Source organism: Oryzias latipes, chromosome 19 (assembly GCF_053564925.1).
Source record: "Oryzias latipes strain Hd-rR chromosome 19, Olatipes_Hd-rR_3.1".
Classification (NCBI taxonomy): Eukaryota; Metazoa; Chordata; class Actinopteri; order Beloniformes; family Adrianichthyidae; genus Oryzias; species Oryzias latipes.
This window is the reverse complement of record NC_136255.1, coordinates 16402067-16429877: the sequence shown is the minus strand read 5'-3', so window position 1 is coordinate 16429877 and position 27811 is coordinate 16402067. Positions and strand designations below refer to the sequence as shown.

The window sequence follows — 27811 nt, the reverse complement described above, 5'->3', positions numbered from 1 at the left end:
TTTCTTCCGTAAAAGATTTCAGACACTTTTTTTTATTGTACAAGTTATACCAGCATAATGAAAGTGATAATACCCATGAACATGAAAGATGTTTTTGCCTTACTGTATTTACAGCGAAGTGTTTTCACATCACACACAAAAACGATTCTACAAAAATCAACATTTAAAAAAAAAAAAATTAAATAAACTCCACCTACCTTTAGGTTTGCAGCTGAATATGCATATAACGACCATCTCTGCACTGCATAGAATTTTATACATTTCCACTTGAACAATGTGGGCGGTTCATAATAATAATAATAATAGTAATAATAATAATACTGCTCTCATGATGCATATCGGTGTCCTGTAAATAAACATTAACAAGAACTAAGTCTTTGGCTAATTCAATACATTCAGCTGACAAATGAAGAGAAATAATTCCAGCTTGATTGATGGGTGTAGGAGCTAAAGTTGGAAAGAAACACATTTAAGGCATTTTAATTATCGCCCTGCTTTTGGATTTTACTGAAGACCATCAGAGCGTTAAACATCAGACAAATGATAGTAGTGGCTTGATTTGGGGTTGCTTGTATATGTGTATTTATGATGCGTGTGTGTTTTTTGTGGTTGAATGCCAAAGACTTAATCAACTTAAATAAAAATTGAAGTTGTGAGAACATACAGTAGCATAGTGCACGTCAAGTCAGTGACACGATGGGCCTTGATTCACAACTAAAAAACTGTAAGTGCCTTTGCCGATTGACTTATTATACTTACAGTTTCATGAAATAAAAACAGTTATACACATACTTTTCCTGCATAATAATGCTCCAGTGTCTCAAATCTCCAAAATAGTGCAAAATTAACACAAAAAAAAGGTACAAAGGTTTTGCCTGATGACGTCTGGATTTTTCACAAATAAGAAATAGTAAAACACTAGCCAAGCAGTCTGCAGTTTAATCGTTACGAATTATAAAAATGAAATAAAAAAATCTTTTAAGAATATATTTACTAGTCCATTGAAACCTTGCAAATAGTGAGGCCATGGGGCTATACTGCCATGGCTCCCTCTATCTTGAAACTTGTGGTTTTTTTTTCCAGTTTTTAGTTTTATTATTTCATTTTCATTTTTACATCTTGATTGTGTTTCACAGAGAACGTGTCGTAATCTTCTCATGGCGTCATAAACAACCAGGTTTCTCATGCTGGATGTTTGGTTGGTGAGTGTTCAAACGGTGGAAAAGCATCTGCCACAGCCTGACGAAGCCCCCCGATCTCTCTGCACCACCACATGAATCATGTAAGACTAATGCAAAAACAGAAATATGACTGCTGCTACATCTGAAGCTCAGAACAACGACCCCGCTGAGAGGCATCAGGAGAAGGAATGTGAAGTACTGATCCACGATGGCATAGAAGTGTGAGGCTGCAGAAGATGGAAATAAATTCAGAAAATATTTGCCTTGATCCTTTTGCTCTTTCTTGCACTCTTTTTTTTAACAGATGCAGTTATTCAATAACAAGTCTCTTCTGGAAGTGTCTTGAGGTGTCCATGATGATGTCCTCAGGATTTATATTGGCTTTGTGTCTCCAAAAAACTACAGTGCTGGACAGCCGTTATCTTCATTTTCGCAGAGTTTTCTTTTCATATGAGCATTTTTCTTTTTTTGCACAGCAGTGTCCAATGGGTGTTTCTCATCACACTGGGGGGATATGGAGGCCGAGGCTATGATCTTGCAGGTTGATTTGGTTTCGATGGTAACTAGTGACGGTCATAGGCAGTGGCAGCAGTGGGAGGGGCCGAGCCTCTCGATGCGGCACTATAATAATAAGGGGAACCTGAAAGTTAACAGAAGAACGAACCATTTGAAACAACAAATAAAGCTTTAGTTTACTAAGTTTACATCATTGTATGGTGATGGGGTTTTGATGAAAAATATATTACGGCGCAATCTCAACAGATGTTTGTGTTTGGAACAAAATAGACCACAAAAACCAAAAGGCCAAAGCAGTTTTACTCCTAGCTTCCATAAATTTGATCACTGTTTACCTTCATAACTACTTTTGTTTTACATTGATAAACATTTTTTAATGTAGAAAGTTAGGTTCCTAGCTCGGTTTAAGTTTTACTTCTCTTGTTAGTATGAGTGAGTCATTGTCAGAATACGACACTAAAACAGTTAAATAACAGGAATTTTGCTCCTCTTATTTTGAAAGTGGCATATTTAGGCAGTACTTTTTTACAATGAAGTCCATTGTGATGTTATGTCCGTACATGACAAAAAATTTGGTTCAAAAGCTGACTTTAGTTTTTGTTTCTTCAGTAAATGACAGTTTTGCTTTTTTACTAGAGCAAATATACCCTTTTTGACCAGAAAACAATCTAAAAAAAATGATCAAAATATGCAATGAAAATTGTTAAAGAAATTAGAAAATTCTACATTTTTACTTAGATGGTAAAATGCACATTTAAGACCCACTCCTATAAGCTTTGTGATCTATTTTAAAAGCATTCCCAATAGTCTTTTAATTATGATGATGCAGATTTTCGCTAAAATGTAAAAAAAAAAAGCAATGTTGTTTTCTAGGATATAGTTTCTGCAAAGCAGCAGGAGTTCATTAGAAATTCATCTATGAGTTGTGGGCGAGACTGGTGGCGCAGAGCAACCCGCCACCTTTTCCCTTCCTGTTGCTGAGAGTGCTCTGTTTCCATGCTCTCCCGCTAGCTTATAGTATCTCACAACCCCAACGTAACATTAGAGGTGCAACAAAAATGGCGAGCACTATCTGAGCTTTACAGCAGAACAGTTTTTAGATGAGGAAAAACTCAGACGTACATTGATCCAGTCGTCTCTCATTTTTCAACTGCATTTTTTTCATCTACTCCTGAATCACAACCAGTTGAATAAAGAAATTAATTTTTAACTTAATTTTCATACTTCCTACTTTTCAGATTTTCAGATTAAAGTGGGTCTTTAAAGAAAGCGATTTTAAAATAAGAATGAAATACTTATTAATCAAAGGGACACTAAAGGCATCTTTTTTTTTTGGGGGGGGGGGGGGGGGGTGTTACAAAATAGCTAGGTTATACATTTTTTTTGGCAAAAAAAACAAGCATTCTGAAGGCTAAACTTCCAGTTTCTGAAAGGGATGGAGATGGGGACTAACTGGTAATCCTCTTCTAGTTCCTAACTAAGTACTCACTTAGTAATGCTGGGTTGCTGAATCGCCATGCTTCATTGTAGGTTGTGTACTGCGGATGACTATAGGGGTTCCCTGAAAACTCACTCCCTGCAAACAAAACAACAAATCAATTAGCATTTCAATGCATCAAATCATTACGCCTTCACATAGAGTCATCTTTCGTCATTCAAAACAGGATGCAATTTGAAGCAGGAAATGATAATCATCGATGTGAAACCAGTCAAGCAAGTAATTTATTTCTTTTTCATTTCACTTAAGTTATGCAACACTGAACAATATAGGGCATTTTCCTGTCCCATATATGGGCATAAACCTATTCTTCTTCCACCAGCATATTCCAGAACAATCTAATAAATAGAGAGTGGATATAAACAGTTTCATGCATACATTTTAGATTTGCTGCCACAAAATCTTGAGGCCATTGTTGAGTGACTTTTAGCCTCTTGGATCTGAAGCCTCTGGAGTCTGAGCTTTGGTGTTTCTTGCAAGAGATTTTTCTGTCAGGGGAAGTTACTTGCAGTATGCAGTGAACACTGCTGTTGGTTCAACATGTTTCTTTCTTTTATGAGACAATAAAAGCTGGATTGTATATGGGTCCTTTGCGAAACGGCTTTATTTTAACAATGTTTTGCTCCTGTCTCTAAATCTTTCAGGCTCTGTGTAGAACGGACACTTGTAACACAAAATCACAAGCCGTGACATGAAGGCACTCATCTTTTTGTCTACTCACATTAAAAGAAATAGTGAGTTAAGGTAAGAAATTTTGAAATTAACAAAACTGATGAGAAGTTTTTCAGTAAAAATAAATTTCATTTACATCCAAGGTAGATCAAGCTAAATCAAAACCACACAGACAACCCAAGCTCCAACCTATCTCTCTTTTACTAGACATACTAGAAAATATGGATATATTTTCCATAATTTTCTATGAATCCAACTTTTTATCAATTAAAGTAGCCAACAGCAAATATATAGAAATGGAAAAAAAAAGTCAAATGCAATGAAAGCTGAACAAATGTAACCCCTTCATGCCTGACTTTATTTCCAGTTATAGAAAAAAGTATTCTTCAATGTTTTTTTTTTCCCTTCAAGGTGATGCTAAATTAAATTAAGTAGGGTCCCGGATTTATTAGAACATTGTTAATTAGGGACATACGGCATAAAGGAGTTAATGGAAGGTAAAAGTAAAAATAAGGATAGCATTTATAGTTTGCTGCAACAAAAAAAAATCTGTTTTTAATTAATTACACATAAAACAATAAAAAAAACTTGTTTTTGTCCACCTACAAAACTGAAATTGTCAGCATCTAAAACCCAGGCTGGCTCTCTTCAAAAGACACAGACTTTGAAAATGTAGCCTTTCCCCGTTCCATGCCTTTTGACCCCTAACAATTTGCTGTGAACCTGAACTGCAGGTTAAATGGAGGAAAGGAAAAGGATATGCTCTTAAGCATTAAATGTGCTGCTGTTTCTAAAGGCTGTCCATCCAAGAGCATCCATCCAAGAAGGAAAAATTAAAAGAAATCTCTGATCACTTTTTTCCCCGTCTAAGCACAAGGATGTGTGTAGACTGCAATCTGCAGCTAACCACTCTAAATTGGTAGCCACTGAATTTTTACTACACTGTGTTTTAACTTCTCCATGTGTTTCCACTGAATTGAACACACATAATGGACACTCTGAAGAGAAAATAAAAAAGTGAAGTCAACTCACCAGGAACCATTCCAGCAAGTGTGGAGGTTGGGTAGCTGCCCTGGCCTGTGGGTGGAACGTGAGGGGGATACCCTGGTAAGGTTGTGTTGGCCATGTCTCGACCTGCAGGGAGAAAAAACACAAGCAAAATACTTTATTTTTTAATTGTTCTATTGCTGACCTTGTAGGGGAGGTAATTAATTTTGTTTCATTAAGTTTTAGGTTCTTTCATTGTTGTTCTAATGTGGACCCTACATAAAATTCAAAATGTTTAAATAGGGTTCAGCTTAAAACAAGTATTTCTTTCATTTTTCCATATTTAGCGTACTGACAAAGAAAACCAAAGGATTGGTTTTAACATATTTTCATACCACTGTTATGAATCATATCTTCCATACATAATTTAGCATTGCTCCAGCAGAAGAGGCACAATTGGTAGAACTCTTAGAACTTAAAACTCCACAATTGCTTTTTTTTAAAACATGAAATATGAAGAAGTAAAAGGACTTAAAGCTTCAAGAAAGAAAAAATTCGTCACCTTAAAATGACAAATGCCTAATTTTCAGCCTTTGTTCCAAAACTACAAGCTGATATTTTTGCTCGACAATTCAAAACAACAAGCAAAAGCGACTCACAATTCTCAGAATACAACATCAGAGTAAAAAGTTTCAAAATGACAGTTACATAAACCTGTTACTTAACTTATAAAAAAAAAAAAACCAAAAAACTCCACCCTTTAATCATCTACACAAACTCACAGCTGCTGCTTTGGGCAAACTGAAAGCTAGTTGCCTGAAAATGTCCCCTCATTAACCAGTTCAAACTTGTCCACGTATGGCAGCCTTTATTGCACCCCATAAGGCAGAACACACGGGCCTCTCTGCAGAGCGGCACTAGTCTGGCCGCAGATATTCAGCTCTGTAATTGAGAGTGACGGTTGGGCTGTCCTTGCTGGCCACAGAACATTTGGACCGCAGCACGGAACCCCAATCTACACAGAGGCTGGGTAATGGAGGCCCCTGCTATATTGTCAGCTGTGAGGGCCACTTGGAATCAAAGGCAAGTTCATCTCCCAATGGAGCTTTAATGAGGACCTAGTGGATGAAATGCACCATAACTCCACAAGACTATGGTTGTCCTTGTTATGTTGTTGCCTGCAGAAAAAGCAAAGTAGAAAAGCAAAGCAAATCAAATTCACAGATAAATGCGTTAACTTTTTCTTTGCTGACGAAAAAGTAACCAAAAAATGAACTTAAATGAAAAACTTTAGTACTTCTTTTTGACAAACATGTGTTTTCTACATATGCATATTTTAATCATTGTTATAATGGGGTCCTTTATAAATTGAATAGGAAAACTTTTATTAATGCTTTGTGAAGCATAACATAAAGTTGAACAATAAGGATCAGTTAACTGCCAAAGAAAGTATTATTTATTACCTATAATACAAAGTAATACATCAAAGTATTTGTTAACACTTTTTTGAGTTAATTAAAGCTTAATTATACATGATCTAGTATTAATAAATGGACCCTGCACATTTTAATAAAAACTATGATCAAATAAATGAAACATGTCTACTTTAACCTGTTTATTACTATCACATTGTTTTGAATTGTCCTTTAATAAAATGTCAAGCTTTCTTCATGAAATGTTAGGACTTATTTGGAAGATTTCTTAAAATGAGGAAAGACAAGACAGACAATACGAGTGAACAATAGCACAGCCAAGAAATAAAAAAGAATAAAAAAAGAGAAATCCATTTGCGATCAAGAATAATTTGAGGAAATTATTTCATATCCTGTTGAACAACTGTTGTCATTTTTCAGCGCTGATGGTTATATTGTGTGTCTTTTGGTTAAAGCGCTTTGACTGGCGAGCAGCGAGTTTAAGAGCTTTACAGAGGAGAGTGAGGTCCTGCTGGACCTCTTATTTATAATAACAATTAGTTAGCCACAAGCCAGTGAACAGAAGTCAAAGGGGGCCCACTGGAGTACTGTAGTGGGGGGTCCCGCAAGGGTGAAGCTATTGTGAATGAATGTGTGTGTGTGTGTGTGTGTGTGTGTGTGGGTGTGTGTGTGTGTGTTGATGCTGGTCGGTATATTCTTCTTTCATAATTTATAAAACAATAATGTTGCACTTTTAACTATTTTATTAAAAAAATTATTTCTTTGATCAAATGCTGTTTGTGCAGTTATAGTTTGCTAAGTGGGGGAAGGCATTGGGGGTAAATGTTCAAAGTCCTGCAACATGTCATTTTTAAATCAGAACAATTCAGTTTTCCATACAATCAATGCCAACCAAGTCATAGAAAAGTTTCCCATTTATGTAAAACACTGGTAAGTAGCTTAGAAACCATGGTTAAATGGAGGTGGTCACTTTGTCAATATTAGTTCCGATACCAATCCAGAGAATCAGATCAAGAGATCAATAATGGAACTCAGTGGAAAACTCTCCTGTTATCCTGACCTCAGCATCAATATTAGTCACATTTCTGTGCCCCCCCATGTTGAGAGTGAAAAAAGTAGAATTTTTAGAAAAGTTCATTAGAGAATATTTAATAAGGGCAACAAAAAATATGTACATGACAATTGTTTGTCACTGTGAAGCTTGTTTTTTTGTATATTCATTTGGCAGTGACTGCCAACAGCTCTGCAACTATTGCTTTATGTCCCCTTTACAGCACTCTTTCAGAGAGGCACCAATTCTGAGAACTCTCTGTACAGCAATGATAGCCTCATTAGCTGCTTCTAGCCTTTGTTGTTTTTACAACAGCGATGTGTGTCCAGATTCTCATTAAAAGATGGGGTTCTTTATATTGTCTCCTTCCACTCACAGTCCCCTTAGATTGAACGCCAGAAAATCAAGCTATTTATTTTCCTTTTTTCCTCTTTTTTGTCCCCTGCAGAAAATCAATTTGAAGATTTAGGTGTTTTTTTTCTCTCTGTTTGCTTTGCTGTTTCAACAGTCCGTTGATCTTTGTCTTAATTTGAAAACGGACTTGCAGCAGCAAAAGCTGGAAATGCAGTTCTGTTTGCACCTGATTTGGCATAAATTTCACCATAAACGGGATTGGTTTAGAATTTTGCAACACTACAAGATTCCTATTCATATTCTAAAGTTGATAAATATATGTTTTTTTTTTCAAAAAACTGTTTTTTTGTTCAATCTTGCAGCAAAAAATGTCTTTTACTCTCATTCGAAACTCGGTTTCTTAACACTCCAGCAGAAAAGCAGGATGACCTTCATTTTATTTGGCACGTGAACAAAGTCATTTGTGAATGACTCTTTCACTTGCAAGAGTATTAAATTTAGCATGACAGGGACACCTTCATGTTTGCCACAACAACAACCAAAAATCTTTGACCTCCATTTTCTGGGCTATGTGCAGAAAGGGGCAATTCATCACCAGCTAAAAAATCTCAGCACCCTAATTAATTACAACTAAGTAAAGAATGTTTGGAGAGCCAAATTGCTTTAATTCCCCAACCACCGGCTGAAAGTCATTCATTATCAAATGTGTGCTCAAAGGTTAGTTTGCTTTTGTGAAGACAAAATGAGCATTAATTTCAGAGCCTGCATTCTCCCCTGTGGGGAGACACGCCAGCGATTTTGTCATGAGGCCACACATCACGGATGGCAGCTTCATTGTGTGCTCGTTTCTCGCTGTTCGGCGGACAACAGCAGGTCTTGATACTTTTTGTGTAGTTCACCCTGAGAGCACTCACCCTCACCTTAACTGGATGTTTAATTTGCTGGATGAAGTTTTGCTTTAACCGGTAACAGGAGGGGATAAAGGAGCGCTCAGAAACTGGTGCTTGAGGAGGAGAGGCTTTACCCTCCAAGGGATTTCGGGGTAGCGGATACCTCCACTAACAGGCCCAACAAGAAAGATTGTTCAGTATGCAGTCAGCGGGAAACACTCCCACCTAAAGACCCACTCCATTGAAAATGTTATTTTTCTGTGTTTTTAAAATGTCCTTTTAGCATTTTTAATTTGATGGAAGACATTTATTAAGGAAAATAAGCATAAAAGGCATAAATGGAAAAAAAAGCTTGTAATGGTGACGTAGGTGCTACAGTTGGCAAGCCCCAAGCTCCCTGCCCTGCCTTTCTGATGCATCCATTTGCAGACAAATAGATCCATGTATGTCTTTGTTTTCCTTGTCTGAGCTTGCATCTAGTTCCAACCAGTATGGCTTTATAGCTCCGATTTTGCGCGCCACTTTTGTTGCCCCGCTAATGTTGGCTTGTGGGAAAGGGAGGCTGTAAACTATAAGGATAATGGGAAGTCAGAGCAGGCTTACTCTGTGCCAACAGTCCCGTCCACAATTCAGAGGCTGGTCTGCAGAAACTATGTCCTAGGAAGCAACACAAGTTGTTTGATTTTGGCTAAAAATGGAAAATCTTAATTAAAAGACCATTGGGAACGCTTAGAAAATAAATGCAAAGATGATTACAGCGGGACTTTAAAACTCAATGGGAATCTGCCTGGCGTCTCAAGGTTTCAAAACATCTCTGCCTCATGGAAACACACAATCTGCCTTTCATAGAGTGGACCATTAACCAAACCCAGAACTTTCCTCAGTTTATCTCAAAATGCACAAAAACTTTCTACCTCTAGCTATTACCAGGAGAACTCTAGAAGAACTCCAACTCCCACACTATTTGAATTTTAAGCAGTTTCAATGAACAAGAATGAGAGGCTCTTCAGATGCAATCCATCTCTCTCAAAGGGAATTCATCAAAGAAATTACTTCCCATATCAACAATAGAAATTACCTCACAATATGCAATTGTCCTTTCGACATATTCATGGAACCCTTTGGTGTTTTTTATGGTATAAAGATGACTATTTAGCAGGTAATTCAGCATTAATGTGGAGGAGAGGGATAGAAAAAAACGTCGGTTTTAATGGAAGTGGCTTCTTGCCTCTGAATTTTGATGATGGGCACAATGCCCTTAAATCCCTCTCTTATTTGAGCTTTCTCTGCAGGTACTTTTGAGCCTTAATAGGATAAGCAGAGGACACAAAAGATTCCTATCTCTTAAATCGTTCAGTTCACTGAGAATCCGGATTTCTGGCAACCAACACTTCATGAATCATTCATTTTTAATAGATTATGCTAATTTGGAGGGCATAAAATCAAAAAGATCAATAAGTGTGAGGGTTTTAATTGGTGCTCAGAACACATTTTGGGATGAACCTAATCTTCAGTTCTTCCCCCCGTAAAGACACAATTAATTTGAAATTGGATCTCAGCCTAAATACTGCAGATAACTTACTACTCTTTGCATGGCTTAAAATTCCTTTGGTAAGCTTATCGCTGGCAAGTAAACTGTAATACTCAGCCATTAGAGGGCCCACACACCTGTGTATCACCTCCGCACAAGAGGAGCCACTAACCAAATAGCAATTACCAAATGGAACTATGTTTCAATCGTTTGACCTTTATTTTTTTTAAGAAGGGCATGGAGAAAGTATTTATTTTATCAAAAAAATGAAAAAAAAAACAAAAATGTTGTGGGCTTTCCATATGCACGCACACACACATTCCTCTGCGTATCTCTTTGCACCTGCAAAGCTGTAAGGAGAGCCTTTCTGTGGAGACCATCTAAAATATCCCAGGTGCAAACAAAGCTGCCCGCAGAAGCAGGTCTGCTTTCTGTGGGGCCATCAGTGCACAGAGGACAAACACACACCTTTCTTCTCAGGAGGCCTGCCTTACAGGGGGAAATCTACCTCCCACATATTAATGAGAAAAGGGCTCTTTCTTTTCTCATAAGACTGCTCAACTATCACTTGGGAAGGAGGGCTGCTGCAATTTTCCATCATCCTGTCCCCCCCCACCCCCCCACGCGCAGACCTCGTTGCCTTAGATGGCTGATGCATAATTATATACATTTTAATAAAACTGTATATTAATCTCTGCCTCGCGACAGTCATCGTAAACTTTTGATAAACTTAACCTTCTTCTTGGTAATAACTGCAACAACCGAACAATATTTCAATTAGCCAGGCAGTCATTAACTGTGACAAGGAGAGGAGACAACTAAAGGGGGGGTGGAATGGGGAGAGGGAAAGATAGGAGGGTGAAATAAATGATCATGGTGTTAGAAGCAGGCGGCAGAAATGCCAGAGCGTATTTACCGCGGCACATTACTCGTGCTTTGATACACACAAACTGTCTCCTGGTAGACAAATCACAGGAGCAATGCAGCAGCCCCCCAACGAACAGTCGGTCCTGCGTGACGGCCTTTTCCAACCCCCCCGAGACCTTGCACTGATACACAGTCACTGTTCTGATGTGCTGACACCCAAAGGTCCTTGTCCAGCGGTGACTGAACAGTGCAATCTTTCTTATTGTGCTGCTTGCTCAGCAGAAAAAACATATATATATATAAAAAAGAGCAGACCGAGCATAGCTGCTAAACTGTAAATGTAACCCCCCCCCCCCCCCCTTCACCTCTGTGTGAAATGGAAATAAAAGAGATAGTACATGCTTCACTTTTTCACTTGTTTTAATGCACACATTTTGTCTTATCAATGACTTTCTTGTTGGTTTACATTGTTCAGAGCCCCTCAGCTGAAGCTGTGGCTTCGTAGCATAAAGGCGTACTGTTTAGCACTTGATCTTACCTACAGGGTAGCTTTGCGACACGCTGGGGCCCAGGTCTGGGTTGGCGGTGGAGGATAAACTGGGCTTGACTTCGTCCAGGCTGGAATTCAGGGCAGGGAGCGAGTACTCGTTAGCCTGGGAAAGGGACAGTTGAATCATTACACAGCCAAACAATACCTAGATGGAAATCCTCCATTAAGCTCTCCACACAGTTCTGTGTGCGTATAAATTTGTATGAGAGCATTGTGAGTGTGTTCATGCTGCAGGGTGGCAGTTCAAGCATATCATGAATGTATTTTGGTATTGTCTGAGAGGAAGTGGGATTTTAAGATGAGTGAAAAGCCAAGGCGTCAGCTGGCCCTTTGTGCTTGACTGCAGTCCTATCCCTGATCAGCCAAGGGAGAAAGCAGATCTGCTTTGTTACAGACACACCATGTGGTCCTGTTAGAGAAACACCATTCACTCTTTTTTCTTTCACTTTTAATATTGAAGTCTAAACCACCCTTACATTTCATCCCTGAATGGAATTACTTGTTTAACTTCACTTTTTGTCACCTCAAACCTGTTTAAGGCAGCATTCAAACATCAAAGGAAACATTAAAGAAATACTTCACTTAAATCACATATAATTTCGAAATGACATTGACTTTTGACAGCTGGAAAACGTTTTTTGTGCTCTTAATGGCAGGTAACTTGAAGCAATAAAAATGCATTCCTGTTTTTTGTCTTTCAGAAAATAAATTATGCCAACATCTTCAGTTTTTTTCAAGCGTCTTTTATGTGGTAAAAAAAATAGGATATTCTATGAACATTTAAAATTCTTGTAAAAATGCTTATTTGAAAATTACCATGTAAAGATTCAATTTTTTTCCAGGTTAATCATCTAAAATCTGCATGTTGACCAATATCTATTTCCGTGAATCTTCTCTTTTTCTCTTGTCTTAACTTCCTCTTACATGATTCTTTTTGTAAATGCACCCAAATGGCCCATGAGCAGATGTTAGCAGTTTTTTTTTTTTAATGAGATGAGACTTCCGGAGTCTGAGTGTTGACAGTGTTTGTCCAAAGCCCAGTGTGAGTGGCTCATTGGACTGCGCTCTCACAGGGGGATGCCTGTGACCCCGCTCTTGTCTGCCACTATTACAGATAAACTCTAATTGTCTGCTACAACTGTTCACTGGCACAATGTCGGATGTTTTCCTCTATTCTTGCGGGCTTTGGACGCCAAACAGACGTTTTATCATGCAGATAAAGGGCAGGATGGGGGAAAACTGAAAGGATGGGTGTGAAAAGGATGACCAAATGGCTAGCAGAAGTGTGGGAGGGGAGAATCCATTGAGTTTTGCATTTCCAGAATGGATTTTAATGCCATGCTACAGAACCCAGACACTGGCTAATAGGGCTGCATTTTCCAAGACCACAAAAAAGGGACCTTGAGGGACCCATAAATGGGAAAGTGCTCTGATTAATATTGCAGTAAATTAAAGCTGATTTTTCTGGACCCTTTCTAGGCTCTGTTCTTTTTTGTAGCGTACCCGCCCTCTTTTTTTTTTATTCTAACCCTTTCCCCCCACTGCCTTTTAATACTCTTCCTGACGCTCTTTGTGATTGCAAGTCATTTCCAATTCGTTTTGGTATTGATCTTCCAGTAGAAATCAGTTTTGTAATTAGCTGCAAATTAGGCCCTCTTCTGGAGGTGAGGCCTGTCCCACTGATTTATCACCTGCGTAATTCGCCCCGATTGGAGAGAAATTAGAATGAACTCAATTAGGTGACTGCTTTTGCTTTATGGGTGTTACTTGTAGTTTGGAGGGAGAAGTTAATAGTGTTTTGTTGTTTAATAGTATAATGGAAGTAAATAAAGGTTATCCCTCGCAATAGGCCCATAGTTCATTCATAGTTTTAATAAGCACTGAATTTTTGGCCTTTTGTGTGGGGGTAGTTGTTCCCCAAATGTCTCTTAATTTTTTTAATGAAGATAGATGGAAAGAGGGGCTGTTATAGTAGGGCTGGGAATAAATAGAGACTACTTGCGCTGTTTTATGCATCTCTGGGAAGAATAAATGTCAAGGGCATCTGTAAAGGATAAGTTGATTCACCATCTTCGACAATTTATAACTTTTTTATCTTTACCATTTATTTATGTAATATTTGAAACATGCATTTTTGAGACCTCTATCTCATTAGTATGATTCAAACTTTCCCTAAAAACCCATTGGATATAGCTTGATCTGTGTTTTCGGTGCCGCAGTTCATCATCATTCCACCGGGGGCAGTAGAAGGGCTTTTCCTGCTCATTTCCAAATGTCTGCTACCAGGAAATCTCAAAAACACTTTTGGCAGGAAACTAATTTTAACATCTTTATGGTGAGAATAACGTTGTAATTATTATTCGTTTTTTTAAATGACTACTTATTTTATTGGAATGAGACAAAATTTGTTGATAATGTATTATTTATAGTAGAGTTACACCATGTTAAAATGTGTGGATCAAATTTGAGATAGTGTGTAAAATAAGGTACTTTTTTTACTCAACATTCATGTCAAAACTTTTGCATCTTAAACTAACATTGTTGTAAACAAAAACTTACTAAATCACACAACAAATCATAATTAATACTATATATATCTCATAAAACATGGGAATGCAATATATTTTGTTGATTTTAATCAAGGGATTTAAAAAACATGTTAATTCCAAACAATTTAAATTTACTGTCAATTTTTAATGTAGTGGGCTTTAACATGATGATAAGAAACACTATATCTGGAGAAAATTCAAAAGAAAGAAAGCAATCATGCTACCAACCTGCTCAGGTTTGATATGCTCTGCTGTGGGGAAGACGTCGGGGTACGAGGGGCGTTCAAAGACCCGGTCCAGAGCTTCCAGCTGCTGCTGTGTGAAAGCATCTGCCCTCAGGTGCTTCCGTAAACTCTCCACACTACCCTGAGAATCACTGTTTGGGCCAGAACCATCTGAACCATCTAAAAGAAGAAAGAGCAACATTCGAGACACTGACCCCATGAAGCCAGCTTCACTTCAAGCACTTTATGTACCCCTTTTTTTTAAACCTTTTTTTTTTTTTTTACCAGCCCTGTAGGGCAAAAAGCGGATAGTGTGGGTTTTCTCAGCCTAATGGATGCATGAGTCACTGGGTGTCCAACACTTTTTCACAGACTTTACACCTTAATGATCTGGAAGTTCTCTGGTAATTAATAGATCACAGTGTTTTGCAAAGATATACAATCTTGTGTATTAATGATGGCAGCAACTGTGCTGTATAATGGTATTTCATTCCATTCCAATATCGTATTATGTTTCTATTTTCTCTTGACCAAAAAGCCCAGTATTCACTAAAAACCTAGTGATGTTTTCCAAAGCGCAGTTTCCCTTTTACAATTCAATTCTGCTTTTATTCTCTCTGAGCTTGTGGTTCCATTTGGAAGCAGCCACAGAGGACAAGAGGCTGAATAAAATTGTATAGTCTAGTTCAATCATCCTGCTCTCCAAATACAAGAATTTCCTCCCGACTCCTGACCTGATTACTGGACTCTTGGGAGGAGGATGCCTTTGTTCTTCTCATTTTGAGCAAAGCTGGAAAACCTTTACTGACTGTCCTTTTCACAGCCCCCTCTTTCCCTCCATCCTCAGCCCCGTCTCTACCACCTCTACTGGCTGTAGTGGCTGAGTCTCTAGGTCTCCTCCCCGGATTCCAGAAAGCTCCCTTACAAATCTGTCATTCTAAATTTGCGGCAGATTATGTTCTCCTCTCCGTGGGAGAGAGGTGATATATGATATGCAAGGCCCACTATTGATTGCCTGATCTGGTGGCAAGAGGGAGCTGAAATGAACTTGAAATGAACATCATGCCTCAACTCGTTGTGCGTATAATACTCTACTTAATCCCACATTTTTCTCTGCCATGAAATTCAATTGATCAATCATGTCTGTGTGATAGTACCATTTGGGAGGGTTATTGCCATTCTACTCCACTGCTTGACCTTTTTTCAAAGGCTGAGGCCAGTGGATGAACCCGACTCAAAGCTGAAGAAGCTATAAAAGAGAATGTGAGCTGCAGTGTCGATGTGAGCATGTGCAAGAGAGTACAGCTTCAGAATAAAACTGCAAAAGAAAGAAAGGTGTGGGCGTCCAATCCCTATGTCTGCTCTAATACTACATTAGCTGGGAAAAACTTTTGAGTTATACATAAAAATATTTTTAAATTCCTGGTGAACAAACATGCATTACAGACAATACTGGTAAAATGTAACATTGGACATAGGAAAAGTAAGCAATGTTTATGTCTCAGTATCATCACTTTTGAGATGGAGATTGACCTTGTGACCTATTTCAGTGAGTGCCTGACAGTGCAATGACATTTATTTATGTCAAGAGACAAACCTGTCGACAGGGGCAGCAACTATGATGCTCATAAAGGAAGAAAGAAAGAAGGCCACTGACGTATTATAAGATGCAATATAACAAAAACGAGTCTTTTTTACATTTCCAAGCAACTATTATAATAATAATTCATTCATAATTCATTTTGAAATGTTGCTTATTTTGTTCTTTCTTTTTATATTTTTCTTACTATTAATTATTTCTATGCTTTAAATGTTGTTATTTCTTGTTCTATAAATAGTTAACCCACAAAAACGTTAAACCTCAGATTTTACCTTTACAACACAGGAAGGAATTGTATAAATCCAAACAGGGTCTTTCCTTTATTTTGTATAAATTATAAATCAGAAATGTGACATTTCTGTTGCTGTTTTTAAACATATTATAAAATATATTATTAGAAATAAAAATATTCTTTTCCTGTTCCTTTTTTTTCTTTACTTTTAGATTTACTTGTTGTTTTTCCCTTCTTACTTGTTGGTTTGCTATCTCCAAACATTATTTTAACCTTTTCTTATCTTAAAGAAAAAATGTCAAATGAACCACACAGACAAATAAAATCTCAAAAGTTTAAACACAAATACTGCTGCTTCTATCCATCTAGATAAAACCCAGTCAGCTGGCTAAAAATGAGCACAAATTTGAATTAACAGCAAAAGTAGATTTCTTGTGGCAGAGATTAAAAAAAATTGTCTCAATTATTAAAAATGTTTGTATTTCTTTTTTAGATATAAAGGTTTCCAAAAAAGTATTAAAAAGAACGCGAGATTTGCAACAATGTTTAGAATGGTGGGGATGACAAAAACCTTAATGTGCTTATCATTATGATTGTCTTTGATCCTAACAAAATGTATACACGGATAAATTATGAGCATGAGTTGTAAAACCAGCAGGAAAAATAAAAGGTACTTGAGTAAGCTCGGCTTCTGCACACTCCCTGACCAACATGCCCACATTTGTTAAAAATATTCCCATTCTTTTTTTTTAACTATGTTTAAGGTGTTTTTCTTTATTTTCAACTGTGTTTCCTTGTTTAGTTGTTATTGGAATGTTGGAAAAATAAAATCATATCAATCATTTGCAAAATATACAAAATAAATAAACGACACAAGACACAGCAGGCAATGATTTGTCAAAAGAGTTAGATGTTTGATGCTTTAATTAACCCTTTGACGCCTGAATTTATATTCAGGAATGAAATGAAAAAAAGTTTTGCTTATGTGCTTGCTTTCAAAAAGATGCTAAAGTAGGTAATTTTGGAGCCAAACCTCTTGAATCATTAAGCATCAAGGGGTTATGGTCAGAAATGTAATGATTCCTGCATGTTTTAAAGATAGTCTTCCTTTATTGTGCACACGATATTACAACCAACCTTGTGGAACATTGCAATGTTTTTGGTTCAATTTTTGAACATACAGACTGTAAAATAAATACACATTTAGCTTTAACTTTGCAACAAAAAAAAACCCCACAAGACTTGTTGATTCATAAACAGAAACACAAAGGATAAAGCTTTATATCTAAGACACAAAGACCCCAGGATTGAAAAGTGTTTATGTACAACGTATTCACAAACAACAGCTTTCCTTTTCCTCTGCTGAGTTTGACACATCCAGTAAGTTCTCAACATGCCTGTGCAGGGCCACACGAAGGTCCCTTCACACTCCTGTGTGTCAGTTTATCAAACTCTATTGTTTTCTTTGGTACCAAGGCAAATAGAGTCATTAATTACTTTCTATCAGCCAGCCTGTGCCACAGCAGCTGATCAATACCCCCCCCCCCCCCCCCCCCCCCCCCACACACACACACCATATTTGTCATTCACCACAATGGAATAGACTTCTTCCCACACACAAGACAAACCATCCTAGGTCAGCCTACACACTCTTCCTCCCACTCAACCTGAGGGCAGTCCCACATGCCCTCTTCAGTACTGACAAATTAGCAGCAATTGAAGATGACTCTTGCATCATTTGGAACAATTATAAAGCTGTGCTTTGTGGTTCCTCTATCTTGATTAGTTTTTAAAAAGAGAAACAGTTTGACTGGGTTGTGGAAATGTCAAAAACAACAATTCCAAATATAAACTTAGCTATTGTTTGAGCTACTGTATATTTTAAATTTTAAGAACATCTGACAATAATGCATCAGAATGCCACACAATATTAGGTTTCATAACTAATGTAAAAGATACTGAAACTGTACAGAAAAAAAGGCTTAAACTTCAACATAATACCCTTTTGAAACATTTTGAGTCTGATTTGAATAGCCAAGTACAAGAAAAGATGTGTTTATATAAATTAGAGTCTAGTTTCCTACTTTTGGAATACAGCTTTTATATAACTTTTGATACGTTTTATTGTATACATATATTTTATGTAAAACCCAATGAGCAATTTTTTTTATTTTATTTTAACAAACATGTATTAACAGGAATTTGGATTTAAAATATTCTATTTGAAGTGTCTAAAAAAGTTTGATCCAAATAAAACGTCAAGACTTTTATTCTGACATTCCCACATCAATCTATAATGGAACAGAGATAACAGTCTTTTACCAAAGCGTCTTTGATGGCGTGTTACATGTCTGTCCCACTCTGTGGTCATGTATTGATTATTGTTGGCACTGAGTGTATTCAGCTTGACATCGGTCCGCATTAACACTCTGGTAACGAGGGAACCGCCTCCATCAGATCAGATAACCAGCCCTATAAAGCAGACTCCTCTTTGTGGGTTTGGCACCAACAGGTCGCGACCCCCTGTAGGAAACTTCAGCCAACAAAACTCTGACGCCTGCACTGAGACTGAGCGACTGCCCTCCACACAAGAACAGAACAATTATCTTAAATGAGACTGTGCAGAATCCAGCTCTGCAAGACGTTTTTAAGGAAGGAAGCTATTTCAGAATAAAAGCCCAATGTCTGTCATGCAGTGAAAGTGAAAGCTGTTTTTCTTTAAAGAAAAAAAATGGGGAGGTGAGATGGCACCTTAAGGTCATGAAAGCCTCAAACAGAAAAAGGAACTTTCTCCTTCCATTCACCTTTTGCTCCATTTGCTTTGAAAGTTGTTGGAAAATATGTCAAAATATATCTCAGTCATTAATGCGCTTATTCATTGCACAATATTGTTCTTCTAGAACCTCCGTTTAAATTTTCTATTTTATTGTTTTAATTATTTAGAAAAATATGAAACATTGCTTCTAAAACATACTATTTGCACTTATTTGCATCAACAAAGATCAAATAAATAAATGGATCAAATAAATTTCTTTATAATTAGGTTAAAATCTGTTCAAAAATATGTAATATATATTAATATTGGGGCTTTTATTTTTATTTTTGTTTCATTAAAAAAATAAAAAAATAAAAAATAAATATAAAATTTCCAGATTCAGATGGTTGCAAAGGCCTTATTTATGATTGGTCAATATTTTTTTCTGATATTTCTTCCCAGCTTTTAGAGGCTTTATTAATCACATTTTGATTGTTGCATATAGAGGCTGACATTTTGCTGTGAGCTGAGGTCTTGTGTTGTTTCATCCTCTCCCCCAAAACAGATGCTGATACACAGAGTAGGGTGTGACGGCAACCCGCTCCATCACTCATCTCCATGCACACGCAACGCTTTAGTCCTCATGGCGCTTTGAGATGACAAATAATTAATTCAACAGCTACTGAAGCACAGAATCACATCCATTCTGACTGCCACTGACTAGTGTTGTTGGCTTTTCACATATATAATGATCAGATTATCAAGAAATTTCTCTCTTGGTGTTTCTTGCATAAATCAAACTGGAGGGTTCTTTAAAAAAGAAGCTACTTAGAGAGGTGGAAATTAAATATCAAGTAATATTCTGGTTGTGGGATTTGTACGATTAAATTTAATTTTATCTGCAGACCTGTTTGTTCATGTCAGTTTTGCACGAAAAAAGATATAAGATAAGAAATATTCAGACGCAGTTTTAATTTTTTCTCAATTAGGTAGTTTAAGATCATTTTTGTAGATGGAAAATGTCAGGTGTGGGGGTGGTGGGGTAGAGCTGAGGTGAAATGTGCTGTGGGCTACTTGGATGTTAATCTGTGAGGTAATAGCTTTTCTCTGCAGAACTGCAAATTCTAATACGTGTCAATTTGTAAAACGAGCGAACAGTCGTGGTCACTGCTGGAGATGCTGTCCAGGCGTCTCCCACACTCTGTCCGTCTGCAACAATGGCCGCCAAGTGTAACATGCTACTTTTAATTTGCAATAACACGTGACGACTGTAGATTAATGGCTTTTATGACACCTGTGTCCCTGAAACTCCTCGTTGCGAGACCTAGTGTACATAACGTGTGTCACACTACATTATCTCTACATCCTTCTTGTAATGGGGGGTGGTCTTTTTTAAGGACACTGCTGAATTGAAAATTTAGGATTTGTCTGCTTGGTTGTGAGTCAAAGCCTGGCTGCACAGTCGATCCATTTCACCAAGGTTTGTGCTGTACTCAGCTCCAGCCCCCCACTTCTTTTCTCATTTTCTCTCATGTTTCCTGCGCTTTATAATGACTGCTTGTGTCATAATAATCACAAGGCTTACCAACTCAAATACGGCTCAGGCAAGCAACTGAAATTTAATCCGAGCACTGGCTGAATACAGACTACAGCCTAGTGAATCAAAGAAAATATGCTTAAATAGCAAACAAGGCTCAGTGAAAGTGAAGAGAAATAAACAACCGAGTGTTCTAAAAGACAAAACGAAAAAGCTTTTATTCTGAAAGTTTTGTTAATTAAATGCAAAGATGATGGGATTTCTTTTGCACAATAAAAGATAAAAATCAGCTTCACACATAATTTGAAATAAAACTCAGTTTACCATAATTTACTGACACTCTGTGACTGCAACCCCCTTTTGTTGGATTTGACTCTCCAGCAGCAAAAAAACTTTGAATTCTGCTTCGTTGTTTTGGTGAGAAGCATTTCAAAGAGAAGACAGCAGCAGGACTAGTGTGTCTACAGGGTGAAAGCCTACATAATATACTATTCTTACAAACTATAGCTCGAGGCAAGACATCGTTTTAGCAGCTGTGTGCGGCCAAGATCAGAGGTTTATGTTTTGGAAGGATAAAGCATCCGTGACCCGTGGTTCCAGGTAGGCACCAGCTGGCTTCTGCGCGGATATATGAGAACCAAGATTTCCCGTCACTTTCTGTGCAAAACCTACCCCTGATGCGAACTGGCTCCAGCGCACACGCACATGTACACACAGCCCTCTTCTTTTCATCATAATGCTGGCCGAACACCTAAATCACTGAGATGGCAGCACATCAGGGGAATCATTTGAGGCTGAATAGCTGTAGAAACATGGTGCTGTCACCTGGAAGACCTCCACAAAGCAGACCAGCTCTCCATCTCTCTCACACACACACACACACACACCTTATTCTACTCCATACCCTTTAATACCTCTTTGCCCTTCAGCAGCAATCTGCATAGAAATATGTGCATTTTATCATTCAGTGACTAGACATTACACCCTACTTAATATGAGAGGACCATGAACAGCGGAAAATGAACCCTTGAAAATGCCAGACGTTTGCATTATGCCTCTGCGATTGCATCTCTTACAGGGAAAGACTTGATTATGTCATTTGCCATGTCCACGTCATGCTGGTTTTTATATCTTTGCCAGGAAATCTACCTCTGACAGGTCATTAGTCATCCCTCCCTCCCCGCACGCACATAAAACATCAATTCCACTCAATATCCCACAAACCCCTGTGCTTCCCCAGCAAACGCCAGAACAAAGAAGACGCTATGTAAACTGCTGCCGTGTTCTGATTAGCTCTCATTCCGGAGAACTGCAGAAATAAGGCACTCATTCCCCACCCTGTTTGAGATAACTGCCCGTTTTCAGCAGCCGAGTCATCACTCCACAGCCGTGCACGCCTTGCAACAAGAGCGCATCTGTTTAGCTATTCTCATCAGCTTCTTATGTAGTGACATTAAGGAAGCGTATTGCTTACAGAACCAATAATCTATATCGCCTCAGGCCCCCCTCATACCCACCAACAGCAGAAGAAGTGGAGCCACTTTTGTTGAAGGGAAAAGAAAAGCCTTTCTTGACTGACCTGGCTGCTTGGCTACATCATCTTGACATGTAATTATCTAAAGCCCTTTAATCACTTCCATAAAGATTAATTGCAGGAGACAACAGCGGAGGTCGTGTCTTCAAATCAAAAGAGTCTTTGGCAGGTTGACACTGCAGAGTAACAGAGTTCAGACTCAAGTGTTTTATAAGGGTCATCTGCTGGAGCTGCAGCAGGTTTTAATGTTGTAATTGCAAGTTCAGCAAAAAGAGTTTTATGGCAAAAAGTTGCACACAATTTGACCTTTTTTAAAGCATTTGAGTTTTTATTTTTTTTGAAGGACAAAAAAACCCTCTTACCATCATCTCTTTTTCTCTTTTCACCATTGGATCGTGGAATTCCCAGAATTCCATTGATAGAGTAAGATCCCGCAGGGTCATTGGAGGCGCTGGTTACAGGTGGAGAAGCTGTGCTTGGAACTGATGGAAAAAAGTTGACAGCATTGTTGCATTTTACGGAGAAGGCGCTCATCCTGGAAAAGCAGATTCTATGAAGTGGTGCACCGTTGCTTTACCAATCGTGTGTCCTGGCGTCGACAGGGATGTCCCATCAGGAGATGGATGGAAAGGTTGTTGGACTTTTGTTCGGATGATCCTGAGGGAAAAGACGGAAATCACATGTCACTGATGCTTGCATTATTTCCCAAATAGACCCAACATTGTGTCATACGCAGGTGGGCACTGAGGTGCGTGTTCCTCTTTAAGGTGAGGTGCAGTGAAAGGTCTTCATTGCACTTTTGGTCTGAGTGATCTTGCAAACAAAGCATGAAATCACATCAATTCACCTCAATGATCAGCTTCACTGACTCTACCTGGCCAACACTAATCAGCTTCATCTCCCTCTCCCCCCACTGTGCTGCTGGGGGCTTTTTGCCAGGGCCGTTTACAGAAGCCCTTTGCTTCCCAGATCAAACAGAACCAGCAGAGGCCCCCACGTGTCGACGTGGATGAGGTTGTATTGATCAGGGCTCGGGGAGAAAAGTTGGGGATTAGTCACTCGGACAAACAGATGCAAATAGAAAGCTATAAATTATATGTGACAGGAAAGCGATAGTTCCTTATTGCCTTGCACAAGCTTTCGCCAGCATTAGATTCCTTTAATCTGAATGGCACTTGAGGGGGAAAGGGAGCTGTCACAATAATTTGTAAACTTTAAAACTATTCATCATGTATGTCGAAGGAGCTACTTAAAAGAGGAGCCAAGAGCTTATTCAGCGGTAGATATTTTGTCCCTCAAATTGAAAGGGAAGGAGATTCTATCATCCAGAAACAAAGGTTTTTGTTTGACATCAATGTTACTGAAACCTTTACATTAATACATGATATGCTGTCAGTTATTTTTTACATGTTTTTTTAAAATCCCATTAACGAAAAGCCACCAAACAACATGCGCTTCCAGAAAGTGCCTATTGATGTTTTTAAGTTTTCCCACTTTTCCTCATAACAGTCATTCGACCCCTGACTCATGCACGTAACATAAATTTAAAAACTTCATATGGTATCCGTGTTCTTCATATTGAATAAGCAATTTGGGTGAATGAATTAATGACCTGGCTGTTTGTGAAAATCCCCTAAAGAGATATTAAAATTGCTTTACCTCTGAATCAATAATATCGAGCACCATCGAAGACATTTTCATTTCTATTTATTTATTTTTTTAGATTTGAATGTCTAGCAAGTGTGATTCTGATATGCCACACAATACAGCATCTGAATAAACAGGCAGAGGAAAGGTTTAAATAAAGCTTCCTGTTTTGTCAACAGTCCTGAGGTCAGACTCTTTGCAACTGGCCCCAGTCAAAATCAAGAACCATTCAACTGAAAAACGCTTTGGCACCATTTTTTTTTCCATTTTTAAATAAGGATGTGTCTTTTCAGCATCGCTTATAGGATCTTAAAAATAAAGCGTCTTCTCAGTTTTACTATAAAAGCTGACACCAAATCTGCAGTTTTTGACATTTTTATTATTTCTTTTGAATAGTTGGATAAAAGTATTCCTTCAGAAAGTCAATAGCTTTCAAATATTTTGTTTCCAAGCTCCACCAAATATTACTACACTGGATTACAAAGCAGGATAGTGAAATCTTAATAGAAAATAAAGAAGACATTCAGTCCTAAATCACATTAGGAATTCAATGGTCTCATATTTGACTGATAGAATTACATCTCTTTGTTTGCATTTTCATTTTCCTGGCAAACAAAGAAACATAAGGCCTTACTCCAATCTCTCTCCAAAAAGCCATGCTTTAATTGGAATTGAAAAACTTTATAGGGCTCTTTTAATGATATTAATGTACATTTTGAATTTATCACACACATGTATCTGAGCCTCCTTAAATGGAGCTTTTTAAGCAGCCATGAAGCATGAAATGAATTTTCTTCAGCCTTTTCTCTCTTTAAAAGATGTCTTGTGTGGAGCTGTCCGCGCTCTCCCGTCAGCTCATTAAAATGTAATGCTGATGCTGGTTCTATGGAACAGTGCCTCTTAACCAAAGTTCATCATCGGGGATCTCTGGTGGTGCTGCTGGTTGTGGGGTGAGGACTTTGTGTTGGTTGTCCCACTTTTTAAATGGAACAAACTGAGGATTTTATTCGGGAAAAAAATAACTTGAAATTATAATCAAAGATTTGACACCATAGTAAAGGTGGAATTTACAATTCCCCATCAATACTAATTACACTGAGACATCGCTTCAAATTGTGACGGACATTATGATGTAATTTATCACCGGATCTCAGTTGGTTAAGCAACAACTTGCAGGCAGGATGGAGTCTGCGTTGCTCTTCTGCTCCCGCACATTAGATGTGCTAAAGAAAATTGGCCTGCTTTATAGCGCCACGGGATCTGGTCACCGAATATTGATCGGTTTTCATCTCGACAGATTCACTCAGTCCTGGATGTACTGCTGATTGTTGAGGGAGTTCGCTGCGGAAGATTGAATTGCACCTCAGAGACCGCGGGCGGCCTCGGCGCACCGGGCGGCGCTAAGTTGCTCAGTCTTTTGCTGTGGGTGGCGGCGCGCCTGTAGCGATATTTTGACTCTTTTGATTAAAAAAAATCTATTTGGGCTCTTTTTATGAAAGTGATTCCATTCGACAGCCCGGAATTTCCACAAGACCACACAGACAACAAAAATGCGCAACATTTATTTGCGTCTTTTCACATTGTCCTTACCTGTTAATAGACGAGACGCTGGGGACGGTGTCGTTGTCGCAGATGCCCTCTGCCAGCAGCCTGTCCCTGATCTCCCAGGCAAACATTGTTGGGTTTTGTCTTTTGTAGTCTGCGATTTTTTCCACCACTTTAGGGGTGGCCACTTTAGGTTTAGACCCACCGATCACTCCAGGTTTGATGCTTCCCGTTTCATAATATCTGTAGAAAATCAATTAGAACAAAAACATTCTCCATATTAAAATGCCCACTCTAATCTTTTTAGTGCTAACGTAAAGAATGGACTAGGTTTGAAACGCTTTACGTATCAGGAAAAAAAAGTTTACGCACGAATAAAACAGATAAAACGCATTTAGGGCGCATGATAAAAATATAATATATTTTAAAGTAGCAACAATAATTTATTCCCTTTTCTTAATTGACAGTTCTTTTTTTTATATGCGTTCTTTGTGTCCAAATACGAACAGGTGGACCCTGGGTTTTACCTTGGCCGGGGAATCTTCACCCACCTGCCCAGGATCTTGCTGACACAACCGTGGCTGACCCGCAGCTGTCTGGAGATGTCGCAGGGCCGGACACCCTGGTGGGCCAGCTCCACAATCCGCTGCCTGACCACGTCCGGGAGGGGTCTGCCGTTAACAAAAACCCCGCCGAGCTGGTTCACACCTCCGTGCCCTACGTGGGATACAACAGCAACAAACGCACACATACGTAACATTACATAAGGTCGTAACGGAGAGGGTAGAAGCATGTGAGTCTTTATTTGTGTGTGTGTTGAATGTAGTGTGTGTGTATGTGTGTGTGGAGTGTATGTGTTTATGTGTGGATGGGGGGGGGGGGGGTTAACCCGTAAACAACAAACCAATCTCAGTTTTCAGGATCATCTCATTGCAGCAGGCAAAACTGTGCTCTTTATTTTAAATGGAGAAAATCTTTTGTGATCTGGGATGGACATTAAATGCCCTAGGAATATTATAAATTAACATAACATTTTCGGCAATTTATTTTATCTTTTTGGTAGAAATGATAACATATTTCTAATTTTTATTTAGCAACAAAGTCAACAAATAAATATTTATATATACATACCATTAATTAAATAAAAACATGACTGAAAAAGCAGAAAAAAACAATCACTTCAAGACATAATGAGGCAAACATATTTTATTGTCTTTAGATATTATGGAAAAAATGCAGTTAATTAAAAAAATAAGGTTTATAAAATCTGTTTTTTTAGTTTGTGTGCTATGATTTTATCATTCTAGTTTTGTTTAAAATAGAAATTATATTTATTTGGTCAAAGAATAAGCGAAGGACATTTTTACGTAATTATTTTGATCATATACAATTCTATTCTCAAATAAAAAAAAATACAAAATACACCAATTAAGCAGCATGTCTATCATGTTGATTAGGTTTTACTGGTGCAGATTAAAACAATGTATGTTAAAATGCTTTGCTTAGTCAAAAAGGGTTATTTTATATGGTCTTTAATATTATTTAAATTAGATTTTTTTTTTTTTGCACGAGGGTTCCTTCTGTCTTTCCTTTTAAATTATTATAGTAATTTAGAAAAAGTTTATTACTGAAATTATGCGTTATTTTGCGCCAACATATAGTATAACGTTAGGTATTATTAAAATAACAACATCAATCACATTGAATAAAACATACACGAATTGAAGTGGATTTCTGTTGGATAATTTGAATATTAGATGCGTAACTAATGTGTCCTGACTTATTAGGCCTACACTCACGCTCACATACACATGCGTGGCGCGCGGGAAGCTTTGGGGTGATTCAAATGACAGAACACCTGCTAAAGCACGTTCTTTGTTTACTCTGGCAAGTAGAACTTTTGCGCACGCCATGCGTGAATCCAAATGCTTAAGTATGAAGTGTTTTTTTTTTTTTTTTTTTTTTTTTTTTTTTGTCGTAGTGAGCAGTGTTCTCTTGTTGGGTTGTGTTATTTTTATATGGAAACATGCCGGATGCACGTTTTAAACTGTTGGGGACAACAAAAAAAAAATCTTGTGTTTTTTTTATTTATTTTTTTTATCCGCGTGCATGCAAAAGGCTACCAAGAAACCGGGGTTGTGCTACTTACGGTGCATCGCCGTAAAGGGGTCTGCTTTGCAGTGAATATCCATTGGATAGCAAAGGAAAGACAGATAATCAACTGAAGTCGCCGTTTCGCCTTTCTGTCAAGGGATGAAAACGTGAAGAAAATAAAAGGTGACTCTACACGATGGAGGGACTCAGTTCGCCCCTCCACCCCAGCGCCAACAAACGATCTATATGGCAACTTCTTCTCCAAAGTTGCCCCCCTGTTTTTCTTCAGCAGTCCGGTCCCGCAGCGGAGCTCTGGCAGGTGCACATGACCGAAGGATTGCTCAGTTTTTCGGTGCGCTTGCAAAGCCGCGAGGCTAACGGAGGTAAATCTCACAGCATGTCAGGAAGAAAAAAAAGAAAAAATATATAAAGAGATTTCCAGCGTGCGGGGGGCCAAGTATCTCCTCAATCTCGGCGGCCTCTGATGGAGGAAACGCGTTTCACACACGCCGGGGTTTTCTCTTGCGCGCGCCTTGGATGCGTCAGGCTGAATCTGTGGAGCCA

General features: G+C 38.2%; 1 protein-coding gene across 9 annotated transcripts; it reads right to left on the bottom strand.

Moving 5' to 3' along the window:
• On the bottom strand, window positions 1-27811 carry pax2b (paired box 2b). 9 transcript variants are annotated; one of them, XM_011488245.4, is made up of 10 exons: window positions 27303-27811; window positions 25681-25870; window positions 25199-25396; window positions 22539-22618; window positions 22324-22443; window positions 14308-14483; window positions 11519-11633; window positions 4900-5001; window positions 3187-3273; window positions 1-1802 (listed from the first exon to the last, which is right to left on the bottom strand). In XM_011488245.4, exons 1-10 carry the CDS (start codon window positions 27343-27345, stop codon window positions 1681-1683), a joined length of 1233 nt encoding a protein of 410 aa, XP_011486547.1. In that variant the 5' UTR covers window positions 27346-27811; the 3' UTR covers window positions 1-1680. The 9 variants fall into 9 exon arrangements, with proteins under 9 accessions (XP_011486547.1, XP_004080478.1, XP_011486549.1 ...); XM_004080430.5 differs by having other exon boundaries at window positions 1-1821; window positions 25705-25870; XM_011488247.4 differs by having other exon boundaries at window positions 25705-25870.

What these genes read in the sequence shown, in the direction of transcription:
- pax2b (XM_011488244.4), bottom strand. Translation starts at nt 25,946, where the DNA reads ATGCTTCTACCCTCTCCGTTACGACCTTATGTAATGTTACGTATGTGT. An exon ending in GACGCCAGGACACACGATTG is followed by an intron (nt 22,444 to 22,538) that starts GTAAAGCAACGG and finishes TTTTTCCATCAG; the next exon opens with TTCCAAGCACAGCTTCTCCA. An exon ending in CAGCAACCCAGCATTACTAA is followed by an intron (nt 1,803 to 3,186) that starts GTGAGTACTTAG and finishes TTATTATTATAG; the next exon opens with TGCCGCATCGAGAGGCTCGG.